The sequence below is a fragment of the Tursiops truncatus genome, chromosome 3 (assembly GCF_011762595.2).
Source record: "Tursiops truncatus isolate mTurTru1 chromosome 3, mTurTru1.mat.Y, whole genome shotgun sequence".
Lineage (NCBI taxonomy): Eukaryota > Metazoa > Chordata > Mammalia > Artiodactyla > Delphinidae > Tursiops > Tursiops truncatus.
The window spans coordinates 136,023,373-136,043,922 of record NC_047036.1 but is presented as its reverse complement, the minus strand read 5'-3'; the positions used below and the strand labels follow the sequence as shown (position 1 = coordinate 136,043,922).

The window sequence follows — 20,550 nt, the reverse complement described above, 5'->3', positions numbered from 1 at the left end:
CCACCCTTTGCCTTTCTAGGACCAAGTTAACTGCATTTCCTACCTTGACACAGGAGAGAATTCTAGTATAAATATAATCTAGATATAAATATACCATAAATAGAGAAGAGCCACTCTCTTCTTTAGTCTTTCATCTCACACAGCACCCCTCCCCAACTGTCTTTTGCTTGTTGGTGTTTAACTAAAAGGACAATTTGACAACACAGAAACCCCACCACTTGCAGGTGAGTTGGCTTTCACAGTGCCACGTAATAATCGTCGTCCCGGCGGGGGCAGCTTCATTGCTCACTGGTCCCCTTCTACGCGCCCAGCACCGTGCCAAGCACTTTACACACACATCACTTGGAAGCCTCACAACCAGCCTGTGTGATTGTGCTGTCATCTGACCATTCTGTAGGCTCAGAGAGGCCCAAGGTCACACAGTTTGGAACTTTGCTTTATTTTTTTTTAATTGAGGTAGAAGTCATATCACAACATAGACTCTAGCATTTTAACCACTGTCAAGTATATAGTTCCGTGACAGTACATTAATGCTGTTGTGCAGACATCACCTCTCTCTAGATCCAGAACATGTTCATCACCCCAAAAGGAGCCCATGTATCCATTAGGCAGTAACTCCCCATTCCTTCCCACCCCTGGCCCCTGGCAACCACCAGTCTGCTCTGTGTCTGTATAGAGTTGACTATTATGGGTATTTCATATGAAAAGGCGTCATACAACATGTGACCTTTTATGTCTGGTTTCTTTCACTTTCTGTTGTTAGGGTTCATCCGTGTTGTAGCATGTATCAGTATTTCATTCCTTGTTATGGCTAGATAATCTCTGTTGTATGGACAGACCACATTTGTTTTTATCCATTCATCTGTGGATGGACATTTGGGTGGTTTTCACGTTTTGGCTGTTAGCATTAGTGCTGCTGTGAATACTCGGGCACCAGTTTGTTTGAACATCTATTTTCAATTCTTTTGCGTAGCAACCCAGGAGTGGAATTGCTGGTCACATATGGTCATTCTATGTTGAACTTTTTAAGGAAACTTGGAGTTTTACTTTTGCCTGGTTGTCACTGCTCAGAGATGACTGGGTGCTGAGTTCTTAGCTTCAGGGCATGGACCAGCCTGAGGAAGGAGAGAGGGAGGGAAAGAAAACCAGAAAGACAAGAGGCATGCTTGGTGGTATTGCTACGGTAGCACGGCCTTAAATGTGATGATACAAAAAGTATGAGATACATTTTTATTGTTAGAAACATAGGAAAGATACAGAAGGACTTAGTGTAAAAAAATTGTTTCCCCCCAAATCCATAGTCCCATTCCCAAAATTTGGGGTGTATCCTTCCAGTTCTAGATGTACTTATGTATTTTCAGAATTGGGAAAACAAACCTATTTTCATTTCCGGGGGTGAGAGGAGGGAATGAATCATAGATTAACAGCCGTATAAACCGCCCGTAAAGGGACTAACCTGGTGGTCTGGTGGTTAAGACTCCTCGCTTCCATTGCAGGGGGCACGGGTTCGATCCCTGGTCGGGGAACTAAGATCCCACATGCCACGTGGTGTGGCCAAAAAAACCCCCCAAAACTGCCCTTAAACAAAATTGCCAGATTCCCTACCTTCCTCCTTTTTCTATTCTTTTTTTTTCCTTTCTAATCCCAGTTCCGTCATACTTTCTCTTTACAGACTTCTGTTTTCTTTCATTGTGACTTCCAGACCCCCACCCCACTCCCTGGGAAAACAAGGTTTCTTTTTCTTTCCTTTTTTTTCCCCCGGTACACAGGCCTCTCACTGTTGTGGCCTCTCCTGTTGCGGAGCACAGGCTCCGTATGCGCAGGCTCAGCGGCATGGCTCACGGCCCCAGCCGCTCTGCGGCATGTGGGATGTGGGATCTTCCTGGACCGGGGCACGAACCTGTGTCCCCTGCATCGGCAGGCGGACTCTCAACCACTGCGCCACCAGGGAAGCCCCTAAACAAGGTTTCTTAGTGCTGAGTTGTTGGTGAGCCCTGTCCTGCTCCTGGCTTCTGGCTTGTGAAAAGCTGTGAAAGCTCATGGGGGACAAGTCCATCTGTTTCTTGGGATAAAGTTCTGACTTCCATATTTTTGTAGGTGAGCCTGAGTCCAATGCTGGCCTTCATCTCAGCCCTCATCCTCCTCCCCAGGAGTGGGAAACATCAAGCAGGAGGGTGGTCCCAAGGCCTCTGCAAGGGAAGGACCCCTCTCTACACATAGGTCCTCCTGCAGGGCAGGGTCCTGTAGCCTGGCGTGAGTCTGTCATGCTCTGCTGTGCTTACCTGCAGAAAGGCCCATCTCCCTCCTGTAGAGTTTTAAAATTAGAAATGGTGTGCTCACTTGTAAATGAGATTCAAAGAATAAAATAAAAAATCTGTTACCCATCTCATTCTCCAGAGATAACTTCTGGCAACAGTTCCTTACATCTTTTTCCAAAATGGATCGAGTGTATTTTCTAGAAATGTTCTGTGCATGTACAAACATACAGTTAGCCCTCATGAGTCCAAGATTCCATACTTGTGAATTTGCCTACTCACTAAAATTTATTTGTAACCCCAAAATCAATACTCCCGGAACTTTTCGGGTCATTCGTGGACACGTGCTGAGCAGCAGAAGATGTGAATCGCCTGGCGTGCGTGTTCCCAGCTGAGGTTGAACAAGGCAGCGCTGTGCCTTCTCAGCTCTCATACTAATAACAGGTGTCCTTTTTTTGCTGTTTAGTGCCATGTTTTCTCATTTTTCTGCTTGTTGGTGTTTTTGCTGTGTAACACGGGCCCTAACCATCGTGCTGAATTGCGGTGTCGTGTTCCTACATTTGGGAAGGCTGTGGTGTGTGTACCTTAGGAGAAAATGTGTGTGTTAGGTAAGCTTTGCTCAGGTATAAGGTGTAAGTGCTGTTGGCTGTGAGTTCAGTGATCATGAGTCAACAGTACAGTAAGCAGAAATACACAAAAAAGGTTATGTGTTGATCGGGTGTGATCAGAGGCTCAAAGGAACCTAACCCTGTATCTTCCTCTAGGAGTGTGGTTCTGTATTCACCAGATCAGTGTGCACAGTGAATAATCAGAATCCATTACATTTGCACAAGTGGATTAATACCAAAGGTGTTTTCTTCATGGTACCTTAGGGAACATCTTTCCCGTCTGTATGGATTTACCTTACTCTTTTTACTGACTGCAGAGTTCTCCATATTATAAACACTGACATTTATAGAATGATTCCCTGTCGATGGATATTTGCATTGCCATCTTTTTCTTTCTTTTTTTTTTTTTTTTACTGCTTTAAACAATATGACAACAGCTGTCCTTTCCTCTGCATCTTTGCACACTGAGGTATGTCTGTGGGATTGCTTTGGTCAGAGGTGTGTGCATTTAAGGTTTTGGTGGGTAGCACTGAATTGCCTTGCAGAGGTTTTGACCAACAGCTGAGCAGATCCCTTTTTTCTTAAATTGAACTTAATGTGTGGGAGCCTTTGGAAGCACGTGCTTCTCCACGAGAGCAACACACCATCAGAAGAGGAGCGTTGTCTCTCCCTCATCCTGGCCCCTCATCAACTTTGAGCTTCTGTCTATGCTCCCAGCAGAGAGTACATTTGCATCCTGCCTTTCTGCCTTGTCCTGTCCAGGGTGTCCAGGTGAGAAATGAGTTCCCAGACCAACTGCTTTTAAGGCTTCTTAAGCCAGAAATCAGTAGCCTCATTTCTTAGGGCAGGTACCAAAAAAGGCACTGCCTCTGGGTCTCGGGAGATTCTAGGAGAGGCCTGTCTTTCTCCTAGGAAAGTGCCTCACTCCCCCTCTCTCATCCCTGCATCCCTCCCCTCCGCTCCCCTCCCCTCCCCCTGCTTTGATGACTGAGAAGCAGCTTCTTTGACAGCAAAGTGGGGGGAAGCAGTCCTAATCCCTCCTGGATTTCCCTTCTGGACAAGGATGAAGGAAGGCACCCCAGCTCCCCCCAAAGCTAGGAATGCTTGGGACCCCTCTGGGGCACTAATTGTAGGCAGCAGATGCAAAGGGAGCAATTTTTCCAGGTGGCCTTGTTCAGGGGTGTACTTCAGACAAAGCCTAAGATTTATTTATAGGATTAAACCCAAATCTGTGAGGAAATGTGGCAGCCCCCGTGCAGAAAATAATTTAACACTCCCTGCCTCTCATGCAAGAGTGGCCAGCACTCAGTTTCCTCCCTGCCATGGTTTCACATTTCAGAAACCAGGATAGGTCTTACCTTTGATGTGTGCGCTTCATATGACCATAGTTTATTATTTCCTCCAAAAAGCTGCTGCAACATCAGTGGTACATCTTCTAATCGGTGACATTTTGGCAGTGGCCACACAGCATGGGTGGACTGAAAACAGTGGTCTGTCACGTGAGGGCCACGCTGAGCAGATCCGGGCTCGGGGCTCCAGTGTAACGGCACAGTGAGCGAGGACACGGTGATTTTCCATTTCCTGTTCCCATCTCTGCAGACTGGCAGGCTTAGAACTATTTGGGGGGAGGGATTTTGTGTGACGTGCCGGTTGGATAGCTGGCTGGGCTGGAAATTCAGAAATCACACCATTTGCCTTAGCAATTCTAGTGCCCAGACCTGTTTGGCCAAGGCCTGGGGTTTTTTGAGAGGAGGGGGAATCTTGAGCTGCATGGGTTCATTAATCATGCAGTGTTCAGGAGCCCTTGACCCCTGCATGGGTAAACCAGTCAAAAAACATTTATTCCACCTCTGCGATATGGCAGACTCTGTGTTCAGCCCCGGGGAGATGGGGGTAAACAGTAGGGGTGCCTACAGGCCCTTTCGTTGATGATGGTTCATTCCACACACATGTACTTACTATGCGCTGAGCCTGGGAGACTGTAATGTACAAAGTAGATCAAGTCCCCGTCCTAACGAAGCAGACTTCAAGCCAAGCATGACCAGCAGGTCTCTGGGCACCTGCCTGGAACAAGCCAGTTGCCCTTTTGAGAAAATCCAAGTGTCCTTACTGTTAGGAGAACAGCCCGGCTCACACAAAGACCCGGACATTGACGTTGGGCAGCCTGTCCACTCCTCACGCTGTCTGCGGTTTGGCTGCTGGGAACTAGGCATTCATCTTTATTTTCTTTTTATTTGCAGTAGCCTTGAACCCTCTCTGTAGTGAATACTTGTGTCTTGTAGTACCTTCTCCGCTCTTATGGCCAGAATTGCATTATACGCATTCTCCTGCTGGTGCTGAAGTCTGAGAGGGCAGAGCTCAGAGTCCTTCATTAGGCATCCGTTCCCCACACCCAGAGACTGTCTTCCAGATTAGAGCCCCTCCTTGCCTTGCCTAGGAGACTCGGGCTCCACATGGTGGGTGTTCACTCCCCTGGTCACAGCACCCTGCCCTCCACGGGACACCCACCGCCTGGTCAGCATTGGTCTCGATCGTACCAGCAAGGCACCTTTCAGTTGGTTTTAAAACCCCTTCCAAATAGATGACTAATAAGAACCTGCTGTAGAGCACAGGGAACTCCACTCAATACTCTGTAATGGCCTATATAGGAAAAGAATCTTAAAAAACAAGAAGAGTGGATATGTGTATATGTATAACTGATTCACTTTGCTGTACACCTGAAACTAATACAACATTGTAAATCAACTATATGGTGGTGCAGTGGTTAAGAGTCTGCCTGCTAATGTAGGGGGCACGGGTTCGAGCCCTGGTCTGGGAAGACCCCCACATGCCGTGGAGCAACTAAGCCCATGAGCCACAACTACTGAGCCTGCGCTCTAGAGCCCGCGAGCCACAACTACTGAAGCCCGCGCGCCTAGAGCCCATGCTCCGCAACAAGAGAAGCCACCGCAATGAGAAGCCTGTGCACCGCAACGAGTAGCCCCCGCTTGCCGCAGCTAGAGAAAACCTGTGTGCAGCAACGGAGACCCAACACAGCCAAAAATAAATAAGTAAAATAAATAAATAAAATAAATTTATTTTTTAAAAATTAAAATAAAGATCACTGTCCTCTAAACAAAAACAAAAGCCCCTTCCAGGCCCAAAGGAATATGCCAGCCTGTCCCCTCTTTGGGTGGTGAGATGAGATTATTTTCATGTTAGGAGTGGATTTTCAATTGGTCTTCAAGGAGCATGCCTTGCCTTTCCCTGTGTCCTAGTCCTGGACTAGGGCAGATCCACATTCAGGAACCTTCTCTGGCAGTTACTTTGCCGGTTCTGGCTTCTAGGGGCCCGTCTTCTGAGAAGTTGAAACTGCTTTTCCTCAGCAGGAGAGTGGTGTTTGTTCCTTGTAGAAAATTAGAAAATAGAAAAAAATATAAAGAATAAAATAAAAAACTACTTGCAAACTCACTGCATTTTTTTCTATAATCAGAATTTGCGGGTGGAGGGCAGATCCTGGCCTCAGTGATCATGGAACGGTTAATATTTATTGTTTCTATGCCAGGCAGTGTTTTGAATTCTTTGTGTGGGTTTGCTCATTTAATCCTCAGAACAATCCTGTGAAGTAGGCACTGTTATTTTCCTCAGTTGACAGAGGATGCAACTGAGGCCCAGTAGTCGGGTAACTTTCACATGAGCACACAGCTAGGATGGGGACCCAGGTGGCCATCACCGCCCCCCAACCCTGCCTCCCGAGTCCTTGCTCTCAGCTGCTACACAACAGCAGCATTTGTCCCACAGCAGATCACTTTCTTTTGTTTATTTATTTATTTTTATAAATTTATTTAATTTTGGCTGCATTGGGTCTTCATTGCTGTGCGCGGGCTTTTCTCTAGTTGCAGTGAGCGGGTGCTACTCTTTGTTGCAGTGCGCGGGCTTCTCATTGCGGTGGCTTCTCTTGTTATGGAGCACGGGCTCCAGCTGTAAATAAAGCTGGCCGGTTCTGCCCCACCTAATGGCCACTGCTCTCCCCTTCCATGAAGGAAGGATCTGAAGAAGGAAGAATTAGTATCAGAAAGGTCTCCACTCAGCCTGGCCCAGCCTGGGGACTAAAGGGCCCAGTGCTTTCTCTCCCAAGTACTGGTGAAAAGCCCTTTCCACCAGGGCTTTCTCTTTCCTCTTGGGTCCTCAGCTCCTCTACCGCCCATCTCTTTTCTACAGTCAGCTCAGAAGATGTCAGGTCCACCTGGAGGGCCAGGCAGCCACTGGGGTGGCTCTTTACCCTCTGACCTGCCTCCCTCCCTTCCCTTTATCATCAGCAGCGTACAGAGTAGGGCAGGGAGTTGCAGGAAGGGGGAGGGTAGCCATGGGGTCTCAATTCCTCATCAAATTTTGTTTCTCTTTCTCAGATGAAGGGCGGGGGGAGGGCTTCAAATAGGAGAGAGGGCTTTCTTCAGAAAGAGCAGCTTTGACTCTTTTTAAAGGCATTGTACTTCTTTAGCAAAGAAGAATAGTTTTAATAGCTATTGCATTAAAACCTGGTTCTCTTTAGCCGGGGAACTTTGGCCTCATGTCTGAGCCTAGGTTTACCTCCTGAATGGGCAGCAGGTAATCCTGAATGAGTCTATAAATGGGCATCTTGCCAGGCATGAAGGACTGTTGGGGGGATTAACTGGGACCTGTCTAGAGAGTGGGCAGTGCTGGGCCTGGGCTTGAGAAACGGGCAACACTGGCTTTTTGTAGACTCCCATTCTGTGCTGTTTTTGTTTTTATTTAAGAATTTTTCTAAAGTCAGTGTAAATGTGGATGAGTGTTAGAGCTGCATAACGCATTCATGGGGCTTCACTGTAACATTTTCTCTACTTTTTTGGTATTTAAAAATTTTTCCAAAATAAAGAGTTTGGTTTTTGTTTTGTTTTTTAAGCAATTGAAAATACTGCTTCTCCTGACCCTACTTCAGAAAAGTCAGGAATCTGTTTGGTCTGTTTTAAGGCTTGATTGTCAGGACAGTAGGTAGAAGAAGAAAGAGCCAGTCTTTAGTCAATTCATAGAGACAGAAAGTAGAAAGGTGGTTATCGGGTTGGTGGAGGGAAACAGGGAGTTGTTTAATGGGTATAGAGTTTCAGTTTTGCAAGATGAAAAGAGTTCTGGAGATTGGCTGCACAGTAATGTGCATGTACTTAATACTACTGAACAGTACAGTTAAAAACGGTTAAAATGGTACATTTTCTGCTATGTGCATTTTACTATAATTTCTTTAAATGCCATTTAAAAAAAGAGAGAGAAAAAAAAAAGCCAGTGTGTGAGTGTCACTCCTGAGGCTTGCTGGCTTACAGTGTCCGGCCACTGTGGCCTAGTCTGTGGTTAAGAGTTTAGGTCACTTGGTGGCCTCACGGTCATCAGTCCACTAACTAACTCTATGACCTGCCAAGTGTGGCTCAGGCTCTCTTTGCACCAGCCCCTGGGAGTGTGGGAGCAATCCGTCAGCTGGTGTGCAGGGCATCCTCAGAGGTGTTGTTTGTATGTTTCACCACTGCCACCAACACTAGGGGCTCATGTGCGTGTGGCTGGCCTCCCAGATTCAGGGTGAGTGCTCTGACAGGCTTAGGATTTTTTTTCTTAACCTTAGTATGTTGACAGTGCTCCCACTGTTCAAATTTGGGACAGTGTGAATATCCAAAAAGAAAAATGTAGATGAAATGGTAGAATTGTTAAAAATTCCTTTTTTCAACCCCAATGTAATAATTTATTCAGGAAAGGCTCCTCCATGGGTGCGAAACCATTGAGTTAAAAGCTGTTGGGAAACAGGATATTCACTTATTCTTGAAGTGTCACCTCACAGATGACTTATTAATTTCACAGGAGAATGGTACCTTTAAAATGGAGAGATCTGATGTCAGCACCTTAACCAAGCGATCAAATGTAGCATCGCTGTTGCTGGGACAAACTGATGTTGTATAATTCCTGATGTGATCTGTTAAGAGGGACAAAACGTCACCTCTGTAGTTTTCTTGCTCAAACCGTTTGATCATGAGGAAACAATCAGGGAATCCAGAATATGGGACATTGTACAACTGACCTGGATTCATCCAAAGAGTCCATGTCATGAAAAACAAACAAAGAATGGGACCAACGGGATGTAACAGACACCATGTGTAGCCTTTTGGATCTGGATCAAAAAAACAAAGGTTATAAAGGCATTTTTGGGACCCTTGGGGAAAGTCAAATATGGATTGAATGTTAGAAAATGTTAACTACATTAATGCAGATGTTCTTGCAATTGCTAGTAACATTATGATTAGGTAGGAAAATGACCTCAGGGATGGATGCTGAAATATCCAGGGGTGGCATGTCATGCCTGCAACTTAATTAAAAAATGGTCCAGTAAAACCAATATTTATATACCACACACACCCACACACACACACACACACACACACACACACACACACACACGGCAATTGTGTGGCTCCGTGTCAGCTGTTGGTGAATCTGGGGAAGGGTCATCGGGGTTCATTGTTCAGTTCTTTCTTCTTTCCTGTGGATTTGAAACTTTTCCAAATAAAAAGTACATCAAACAAGTTGAAGACAGTCTGTGGCTCTTGTCTGACTTGCAAAGACTCGGACTAATGTACCCCACCCCTCCTGGGGGACCTGCCTAAAGACTCCCAGGCATCTGCTGTCTGTGCCATTTGTCAATAGGGAGCAAGCAGCTGAGTGGCGGTGCTCGGTGGTGGCGGGCTGGGGACAAAGGGCTGCCCGCCTCACGGTCATGGGAGGAGGGGAGGAAACGTCTGCCGGGCACGTGCAACACCAGGAAACTCATAAAATCTTTGCTGGCTGTGAAATGTGTTGTTCGCTAAGAGCAGGGGCTGTAAGGTCACTCCTAGGTGTGGAGCTGAGTGCTTGCGTGAGCTTTTTCTCTGAGCCTCTGGGGCTCCGAACAGAACCTACCTGGGAGGATCTGTTGTGTGTCCAGCACAAAGCCTGGTGCCCAGCCCCAGCATGGGAACTCTGTCCATTTCTGTGTGCTGGGTACTTCTTACAGCACTTTGCATCCTGCATAGCTATGCTTTCTCTGTTGGGGCGGATTCCTAGAGAAGAAATGAACAGCCTGTGGAGTTTAGTGCTTTTAGGTCCAGGGTCAACTTGTCGAGGATTCAGACCCAGCTCCGCCCTGCTCTGCAGTGCAGTGGGTCGCCATGTAGCCTCCCCAGTGTGGGGAGCAGAGAGAGCACATGAATCAGATTCCTCAGTAATCCACGGCCCCTTCCATTTGAGGGTGATCCCTTTTGGGCCTGGTGGCTGCGGAAAAGGCAGAACTCTGAAAGGTTTGAAAAGCACTGAGGGCAGGGAGAAATTAATCTGATTGAGCACATCTGCCATCGGAATAGATGGCTGGCTGCCGGCAAGACCGTGGAAGGGTCTTGGTGCCACCGCTGGCACGATGCAATAGCGATGCTGCATTTGCTCGCTTGGTTAAGGTGCTGACACCAGATCTCTCCATTTTAAAGGTACCAGATGCAAAGGTTTCTGCCAGAGCGGTGACCTTCACCGTGCCACCCTCTGCTCTGGGAAGAAAAGAGCTCTAGCTATCGAGTGCCTGCGAACAGCCTTGGCTCAGGTCAGCCCAAGGTTCAGGGAAACCTTGACAATTTTGCAAGAAAAATATTATTTTCTTTCTCTTTAATTTGCATAAAGAATAAGTGAATTGTTGGAGAAAAAAATAGCAGATACAGATAATCAGAGAGCATCGGAGAACAATTCAAACGGCCTACAATTCAGCTATCCAGAGAGAACCATTCATTCTCTCAACAAATAGGCATTGGGCATCTACTGTGTGCCGGGGACTGTGCTGGCACCTCGGGGCACACCTTCAAATACGTGGGACATGGTTCCTATCCTTCTGGGGCTCACGCTTGTTAATGACCTATTAATGGTCAGGTGCTGGCCACTGCTACTACTATTTGAGATGAAACAATCCGAGTGTGAGAAGTGCGTTGATGACACCGGGCGGCCTCTGAACTGAGCTCTGGAGGACACATGATAAGGGGGTGAGGGGATGAGCATGCCCGCTGGAGGAGGGGCCAGATTCCAAGTGTGGCTGGATCCAGTGCTTGGGGGGGCGAGGGGCCCTGAGGCTGCGGAAGGCAGCAAGGTCTGGTCAGCAGGGTCCCCCCTACCCAGGATTTCAGCGTTCAAGAGCCTCTTCCCCTTGGGCAAGGGGCAGCACTGTCCTCACCTTTTCCTGCCTGAGTTGCCCTGGTACAAGGCAAGGGAATAAGGTGTGTGCTCCGCCGGCGGGGCCGTGGATGGAGCTCTGGAAGATGAGTCTGGGTTGCTTTGCTGTAAGCCGCTTCGGGACCGGTCAGCATCGTCTCTGCTCCTCCGTGGCAAGCACTAGAGCTTCACGTCACCATCTCTGCCCACCCAGTGGGCTGTTGCCTGGCTCCCTGAGGAGAAGGATGCAGGCTTCCCAGAGTCAGTGTTTCATTTCTCAGTGACGTCTTTTGAGGCCTTCGTGAGGAATGTGTTGTATCTGCTGTAGGGCCGCCTGCCTGAAGTGGTTACTTCCTTATCTCTCAGCGAGCCTGAGCGTCTGCTGAGAACTGGGTCAGGGGGCGCTGGCAGTTGAGCACAGGTGTGTGGATGATTTGTTGGCTGTTCCCTTCATCGGCACAGATGTGTGCTCGGAGCGTAACTTGGTCGCCCACTGCCTCTTCCGACACCTGCTCCCGCAGCTGTTCTGCAGCCAGTGAGGTTAGGCTTGGAGGCCAAGGTGACCAGACCGAGGCCACCACCATCCGATGTGGGCATCGGGCAGCACGTGGGGACCATGGTCAGGGAAGGTTTCCAGGGGGCAGTGGCTTTGAGGTGAAGGACGGGGTGAGCTTGGCGGAGTGAAGAGGGGATGGGGAAGGGTGCTCTGCGCAGAGGGGCTGTGCGGACAAAGGCTCGTAGGCAAGGAGGGCGCGGTGCCTGCAGAGAACTTCCGTGGCCGAGGCTACAGCCAGGTGTGCGTGGTTCCCCCGAGTGAGGGTGTGGTGGCTGCACGCCCCCTGCCTGCAGAGCCCTCCACAGCAGAGGCTGCCACTAGGGCCTTCCACAACTGCTGACTGCCAGGGGGACGTTGCTGTGGAAGTCCTCGGTTCCTTGACCCTTGAGTGGGATAACCCCAGGCTTGTGTTTTATTTCTGTTTGTTTGTATCTAGCGTCACGCGGATTTATTTCCTGCAGATTATTTCCAGGACCTTCCAGTATGAGGTCATTGTTCCTTCAGTACTTCCCGAGCTGTGTGACATGTCTGTCTGCGGGGTTTCGCATCTTTTTGCCACTGTGCATTGATATGAATGTATTCCAGTTGTCTGTTCCTGCAAAGCAAGTCACCCCAAAACTAAGTGATTTAAAACAACAACGATGTGGGTCGCTTGGTGGTTCCTGTGCTGGTATTACCTGGACTCCTTCATACAGTTGCTGGAGGATCCGCTGGCCTGGAAGGTCCAGGGTGGCCTCATTCACGTGTGTGAGAGTCGGTGCTGGCTGGGCTGTTGCCTGGGCATCTTGGTTCTCCTCCTTGTGGCCTCTTCACCTCCAACAGGCTAGACTTGATTCCTTGCACAGAGGTCTGGGAATGGCACTCCAGGCGGGGCAAAGGCAGAAGATGCAAGACCTCTTAAAGCCTCGCTTTGGAAGTTACATGACGCCACTTTTTTTGTTTTCCAGTTTTATTGAGATACAGTTGGCAGACTGCATTAGTTTAAGGTGTACAGTGGTTTGATATATGCATATATTGTGAAATGATCACCACCGTAAGTTAACATCCATAATCTCACATAGTTAGACTTTTTTTTCTTGCAATGAGAACTTTTCAGATCTACTCTTTTAGGAACTTTCAAATATGCACTACGGTTAAGTGTAGTCAGTATGCCCGACGTTGCATCCCCAGGACTAATTTATAACTGGACATTTGTCCTTTCTGACTATCTTCACATCCCCCACCCCCTCCGGCAACCACCAGTCTGCTCTCTGTATCTGAGTTTGTTTTTTTAAGATTCCACATGTAAGAGATATCATAACAGTATTTGTCTTTCTTTGACTCTCTCATTATTCACTTAACATAATGCCCTCAAGGTCCATCCATGTTGTCCCAAATGGCAGGATTTCCTTCTTTTTATGGCTGAATAATATCCCATTGTATATAAATACCATATTTTCTTTATCCATTCATCTGAAAGGGGACACTTAGGTTGTCTTGGCTGTTGTGAATAATGCTGCAGTGAGCATAGGGGTGCAGAAACCTCTTCAAGATCAAGTGCCCTTTTGGCTTTTGTCCCTTTCCTGTCTTTTCCTACTTACAGATCTTTCCTAGGCTCACATCCCAAGCAAACTGTGTCTGGGGGAATCCAAACTAAAGAACCCATTGACAGAGTTTAAACTCAGTATTGAAGATACTGGGGAGCCACTGAAGGGCTTTTCCACGTCTGGAGGGACAGGACCAGATTTGCAAGGTCACCGTGACAATGGCCCCCTGACCAGTCCTGAGGCTGAATTAGTGAGGACCAGATGGGAGGGCCACCTTACTCCCCAGGCCCTTGCTGCTGTTGCTAACTGCTGTCGATCACCTTCTGGGATCCTCATTGCTGGTCTGAACATTTGGTGTGAGGTTTCCCATTGAATCTGACAAAATCTTTAGGATGTATAAGTTCCATTTTACATGTGAGAGAACTGAGGCACAGAGAGGGTGAGACACCTTTCCATGACCACACAGCACAGCTGGAAGTGATGGCCTGGGGATTCGAGCCCAGGTGTGACAGATCTGGAATGTGTGCCTTTGGGCTTGCTCTTCTCCCTGCCAGCACCGTCCGGGTACTTTAAGGTGGGCTTTTACAGCAAGTGTTGTAAAAGTCCCAGTAACCTCTGCTTCTCCCTCAGGTAAGTTCGAGGATAGGGAAGACCACGTCCCCAAGCTGGAACAGATAAACAGCACGAGGATCCTGAGCAGCCAGAACTTCTCCCTTACCAAGAAGGAGCTGTTGAGCACAGAGCTGCTGCTGCTGGAGGCCTTCGGCTGGAACCTCTGCCTGCCCACGCCCGCCCACTTCCTCGACTACTACCTCCTGGCCTCCGTCAGCCAGAAGGACCACCACTGCCACAGCTGGCCCACCACCTGCCCCCGCAAGACCAAAGAGTGCCTCAAGGAGTACGCCCACTACTTCCTAGAGGTCACCCTGCAAGGTGGGGCTGATGTCAGGGCCTGTCCGCCCTTCCCCCCCACACACATGGGGGCCGGGGTCAGGGGCCCTGAGAGACCTGCCCCAGGGAGTCCTTGCTGAAGGGGGACCATCCACCTAAATCACCAGATCACTCCACGTGGCAGGGATCAGCAGGGAAGGAGCGACGATTCAACCATGTGTTAGCAGTAACGTGTAAAAGAGAAGTAGCAGCTTGTATGCAGGCAGCTGGTAGCCTATTTACTGATCACCTGGTAGTTTTTGTTTTGTTTTTTTTTTAGCGGTATGCGGGCCTCTCACTGTTGTGGCCTCTCCCGTTGCGGAGCACAGGCTCCGGACGCGCAGGCTCAGCGACCATGGCTCACAGGCCCAGTCGCTCCGCGGCATGTGGGATCTTCCCGGACCGGGGCACGAACCCGTGTCCCCTGCATTGGCAGGCGGACTCTCAACCACTGCGCCACCAGGGAAGCCCTGGTAGTTTTTTATACACTAATCTGGAACACAATGCAAATCCACAAGTAGGTCACTCTGGAAGAGCTATCATTATACAGGTAGGGTGGGAGAGAGGATTATGTTTACATCTGCTTTAGCAATAAACTTTTGCCCTGTTTGGGGACTTTTATTTGAAGTATCTAAAGATCTAGGTATTAAGTACAACACTAGGTCAGAAATACTGTTGATACAACCACCTGATAACCCACTGCAAACCAAATATCAATAATATCAGTAACAACATCAACAATTGTGATATCAAGCATTAAATGAGCACTTACTATGTACCAGGCACCTTATTTTAGTTCTCTGCATGCATTGTCTCATTTGAACCTCACAACGACTTCACATGAAAATCATTTGTGCTATTCTCATTTTACGAATCAGTTTCCTTAGTTGTTACTCAAGACGTGAAGTAACTTACCCAAGGCCGTTGCTGGAATTTGAACCTGGGGAGTCTGACTCTGTGTCTGTAACCATACCACCCTGCCTAATTCATACTTTAACAGGCAAATGTTGAAATCATTGAAAGTCATAAACAGTTTAAGACAGCATAATAATGCGCTGATAACTGACTGTTCTTCATGAGAATTGTGGGAATTTCAATGGTTTGCCTTTGCACATAAGTAGTCCCAGCTTTGCCATGTTGCCAGATATCAAAGTAGGACATTAAGATTTCTCAGATCATTTTCCAGTGTGTACATGTACCAAAACATCACGCTGTACACTGTAAATATGTACAGGTTTTATTTGTCAATTATACATCAGTAAAGCTGGGGTGGTGGGGGGGAGGATTCCCCAGTAAACATAAGTCAAGTTCCAATTTTAGTTAAGAATATCAAACACTTACAGGCATTCATTCATTCTTTAGTTCTTTCAACAGATTGTTAGTGAGTGCCTACTGAGGGCCAGGCTTTGTTACTAAGTAGCCTTCAGTCATAACCTCAAAAAGAAGCCTTTGAAACAGTGTGTCGGTCACCCCTAACAGCCAAAGGAAGGAACAGGTGTTTGGCAGTTCTGCTTGTAGCCCATCAGCAAGCCCACTGCAGCCCCTAGAAGCCAGGGATGGTATTTTGAAAACTGCTGCTCTAGGCTGACATAAGAAATCCCAGACCGAGAGAGCCAAGGTGTTTTAAGATTCAAGAATGGAAATTCATGCTGTTTTAATTTTTCATTGTGTGTGTGTTTGTGTGTGTGTGTGTGTGTGTGTGTTTGCAGGAGCAGTGAACAACCTTGGACCTAATCATTTGTCTGCCAGGGAGCACAAGGCAGGACTCCAGGACCAGGCTTTCTGATGCTGACTCTTTCTATGTGATTCTCTTTCAGATCATATTTTCTACAAATTCCAGCCTTCTGTGGTGGCCGCAGCCTGCGTCGGGGCCTCTAGGATTTGCCTTCAGCTCTCTCCCTACTGGACCAGAGACCTGCAGAGGATCTCAAACTACTCCCTGGAACATCTCAGCACATGCATCGAAATCCTGCTGGTGTAAGTTCCCCTCCTGATCCTTTGTGTTTCGGAAATACCGAAGTTCCAGTTGCTCATAAGACCCACTTCAGGCAATTTCCTGGAGGCTTATGGTGGGCTGATTGCTCACGGAAAGTGGGCCGTGGTGACTCATGAAAGAATTGGGATTCGGGGAGTTGGTCCTTCCTATTTTGAGTAGCTTTGGGTTTGCAATTTGTAGGTCAAGAGTGCAGCAGCAGAAGGGCTCTGTGCACATCTTTCTGAGTGTCTTGGGCTCTTTGACCCAGTGTATCAGTCTTCTGGGTGATTATATTGAGACACTCTCATCATGAGCTGCTTTTCTCAGACATGGCCACAAAGCTGACTCTTAGCCAGCTAAGCCCAGAGTGGCTTCACGTAAGAGGCCACAGCCTCCTTGCAAGGGTCCTTGGGGATCTTGGGGAGGAAGTGTTCAGTGTTTCAGAGAGGATGCTTAAAGGCATCATAGACAGAACACCCTGAAACTGATATCGGAAGCAAAAGAGCTCAGTAGGGAGGAGGGAGGAGGGGAGAGAGGACAGAAAGCCCTCGCCTGGCTGCACCTGGTCTCTCTTCCACCCAACGGCTGGTGGCATCTCCTGGATGCTGGCCCCGCTGACCACGGGGCCAGCCCCTGAAGAGCCACCTCTCAGCCTCCTGGTGCAACTGCCTTTGTCCCATTCCTCTGGAATCAGTCCTGCTCCCTAGCCCTTATTTTAGAGTCTTTGCCTTCTAGAGGGTGCCCAAAGCTGGAGAACACGGTCTAGCCTGAGTGAGGATGGGTGCCCCTGGATACTGAGCCACCAGCCCTGCCTCTTCCCCGAGGCTGTCCCTCTGGGGTAGCCCCCTGCTCAGACCTGCTGCAGCTTCCACTTGTTCCTTTCTTACCGAAGCCTCGAATTGATTTGTTTTCCCAAAAAGATTTACTACGGGAAGCTTTTTTTTTTTTTTTTGAGATGGCAAAAGACCTGTTCCATCCCCCTTTTCAGATGGAGACACTTAGGTCCCTGGGGGCAACCTGCTTGAAATCTGCTAGCTTAGCCGGGGATGGAGCTGGCTGGAAGTGCCTTGAAGGCGGAGGTTGTGCTCACCTAAGCACCGGGAGCTCTGCCCTCTCAGGGCAGGCGCTGTGCCCAGTGTGGGGATGCAGCGATGAGCAAAAGCAGGTGGGTCGAAGCTCGAACTCTGCACGAGGGACCAGGTAGTGACCGGAAGTTATCATCTGCGGTGTTGACCGCCAAGGTGGGGCAGTGCAGAGGGGCTGCAGGGACAGCTAGGCTAGTCTTGAGGGGTCAGAAGAGGGTTTTTGTAGGAAGCAGATCCAAGCTGAGATCTGAGGCCTGAGTTTAGTCAGAGAACAGCTGAGGCGGTGCTTCAGGCAGTGAGCCCAGGCTGGGAGAGGCCCAGCAGTCACAGCACATGGGTCTCCTGGCATCCCCCTCAGCAAGGCAGGTGTCTGGTGCTGGAGCCTCTGACCTCCCAAGTCTCACCCAAGTCCTTTCCTTTCAGAGCTTATGACAACATCCTCAAGGATGCCGTCGCGGTCAAGAGCCAGGCCCTGGCGATGGTGCCCGGCACACCCCCAGCTCCCACCCAGGTGCTGTTCCAGCCACCCGCCTACCCCGGCCTCGGCCAGCCGACAGCGATGGCCCTGGCCCAGTTCCAGACCCCTGTGCAGGACCTGTGCGTGGCCTATCGGGACTCGCTGCAGGCCCACCACTCGGGGACCCTGCTCTCAGGGGGCAGCGGCTCATCCCTCCATGCCCTGTACCCCACCCTCCAGCCCCTGGACGTGTGTCCCGTGCCGCTGCCCACGTCCCTCAGCATGCACATGGCTATTGCAGCTGAGCCCAGACACTGCCTCGCCGCCACCTACGGGAGCAGCTACTTCAGCGGGAGCCACGCGTTCCCTGCGGGCTGTTTCGACAGATAGGGCACCTTTAGCCACGCAGGGAGGCCTTGGAGATCTGGGCAGAGGAAGAGGATGCTGACGAAGGGAGCTCAGCCCAGTGAGGCGCCTGGGAGGCTGTCCCCGCAGAGCCTCAGGACCCTTGAACGGAGAGGGTGCATGCTCTTTTTAAATAAAACTGACCTGGGGCAAAACAGGCAGTGACATACCTCACCCAAGAGCATTGCTCTGGAAAACATCTTCCACGTGTGGCTGGGATGCAAGGGGATGGCTCGGTGGCCAGCCCCTGGAGAGGGGCCCAGCGGGTCGAGAAAGACCTGGGAAGAGGCCAGGAGACTGGGGACTGGATGCAGACCAGCAGTTCATGAGCACGTCCAGGTTTTAGCATCAAAGACTCCTTTATTCTTTGCCGATGGCAGCTACACCACTGAAAAGGGGGCAGCCTGATGTGTCTCCAGACCCCCGGTAGATGCTATCTGGGGTGCTTTTCTTTCCCTGGCTCCATCCACAGGGGCCTGTGTGTGTGTTCGTGCCCGAGCGTCTGTCTGCCTTCCGAGGCACAGTGGGCAGCTGTCTTGTTGCTTTGTTATGGAACCTAAAACCCTCTTCAGCCTTTTAGATATTTCACATGCTGCTGCTTCCCGAAGTGACCTAGCTTTCTGTTCAGTAAGATGTCTTGTTTACATGCTGTATCAGGGATTTTGTGATACTTGAAAAGTCCTTAGGAGAAAGATGATGGTGATTGCCGCACTGCCTGTCCCACGCAAGGGCTGTAGGTTTTTAACCCGGCTTGGGGCAGACCTGTGGTTAACCACAGAGCGCCCTTTGCAAAAGCATATAGTTGGGGAGAACCACTTTCCAGGCTCTCGGTTCTGGAAGATTCCACGTCTTGGATGCTCTGTTCACCTGTAGAACTTCGATAACCACCCAGAGGAGGAAGCTTGTTGAAAAGTAGACAAAGATTTAAACCCAGCAATACTCACGTCCTTCCACCGCATGCATCTCCTGCTTGAGGCTAAACCCAGCCTCAGCCTCAAGTTTGGCTCAGAGCAGAGGCTCGTAATGTGGGATTGTATGCCTGATGCCAACTGGCTTTGGGGATTTGGGGGTGTGCAGGGTCTGTTACACGACTGACAGCCAGTGACAGGATGGATCAGAAGCCAGTATTTGGGTCTCTGCAGTGAGAGGGCTCTCAGGAAGACTCTTGGAAGCATGTGCAATATGTTTTTATTCTGACTCACGGCTTGTGCTCAGCGTGTTTTATTTTTTGGTTGGTTTAGGGTCAGAGGTCCCATTATTCACCCCCTAGGACTGGGAGGTGCAGAGAACCACGAAGGCGGTTTTTGGTTGGTTTTTTTTTTTTTTGGAGAAGAACCCATCTTGGTTTTCTTGACTTGGTTGCCAGTCCAGGAGACTGGCAGGGGGGCTGCCAGGAGTCGGATCTGAAGGCGGTTTTCAGAGCAGATGGGAGCCTCAGCGTGGAAGCTGAGTAAAGAAGAGCCTGGACGTGGGCAGTGCGGGGCCGCTTTGTCACACTAGCATAGGAAAGTGCACATTCATTTGTTGTTTTCTCTTTTTCTTTTGCCAACCTCCTTCTATTTATGTGCAACTGGTTTGGATTCCAAGTTATTGTGTTTGTCTTTTCTGGGGCTGGGCACTTGGGAGGGTCCGTCCATCCGTGTCGTCGTCACCCCCCCAGTAGAACCTCACAGCCAGCCCAGCCCCTAAAAAAAGTGGTCCCGCAATAAACACATCACCTGCTCGTGGCCTCTCTGGGTTCTCTTCCTGGCCTTCTCTCAGCCAGCCCTCCCTCCCTCTCCCACGTCAGCCTCCGGGGATGGGCACCCACACTGGTGCCAAGAGGTTGTGGGCTTGGGTGACAGCAAGACGGGCTCCTGCCCTCGGAGCTGGAGCTGGGCCTCCCTGGGACACAGGCTGGGCAGTGGGAGTGGGTGAGGCTTGACATCTCAGCTCTGAATCGGGTGGGGTTCTCCAGAAAAACAGAACCCATTGTGGAGGTAGTGAGAGTGATTCAGTTTAAGGAAATCGGCTAAACATCACAAATGCCTGGATTAAGGTCAGGGTTAAGGTTCCACTTCCTCATACCCTCTGGGTTCAAAGTCCATCTCTCCAAAGCCATCTATTCTGTCATCTGAATGCTCCCCTCTCTCAATCCCTTATATCAGTGATTCTCAGCGGGGCTCATTTGTGCCCTCCAGGGGACTTTTGGCAATGTCTGGACATATTTTTGGTCGTCACAGTTGGGAGAGGGACATGGTTGGCATTCAGTGGGCAGAAGCCAGGGATGCTGCCCAACATCCTACAACGCACAGGACAGCCCCCACACTAAAGAATGGACTGGCCCCAGATGACCGCCGTGCCATGGTTGAAAAACCTCAGCCCACAAGGTCACCTTCCAAAGAGGTCTCTGTCATCCCCCAGGTCCCTTTCCTTACCCCTTTGTTTTCATCATAGCTGTTAAATCATCTGGAACGATCTTGTTAGTTTGTTTACTGGGTTTGATGGCTGTGCCCTAAACCACCTGCAGCCAACAGAATATATGGATACCTGGTGATCGTGACACTAATCACCC

At 49.4% G+C, this 20,550-nt stretch overlaps 1 protein-coding gene across 2 annotated transcripts in view; it reads left to right on the top strand.

The window, feature by feature from the left end:
* CCNJL (cyclin J like) overlaps positions 1 to 19,730 on the top strand; it is a 50,531-nt gene extending 30,801 nt beyond the window's left edge. For both annotated transcript variants that reach the window (XM_019945254.3, XM_073802770.1), the window contains 3 exons: positions 13,775 to 14,077; positions 15,892 to 16,051; positions 17,558 to 19,730. In XM_019945254.3, coding sequence (XP_019800813.1) covers positions 13,775 to 14,077; positions 15,892 to 16,051; positions 17,558 to 17,981 — 887 coding nt within the window. In that variant the 3' untranslated portion in view covers positions 17,982 to 19,730. The remainder of the gene's footprint in view (positions 1 to 13,774; positions 14,078 to 15,891; positions 16,052 to 17,557) is intronic.
* Positions 19,731 to 20,550: the final 820 nt, after the last annotated feature.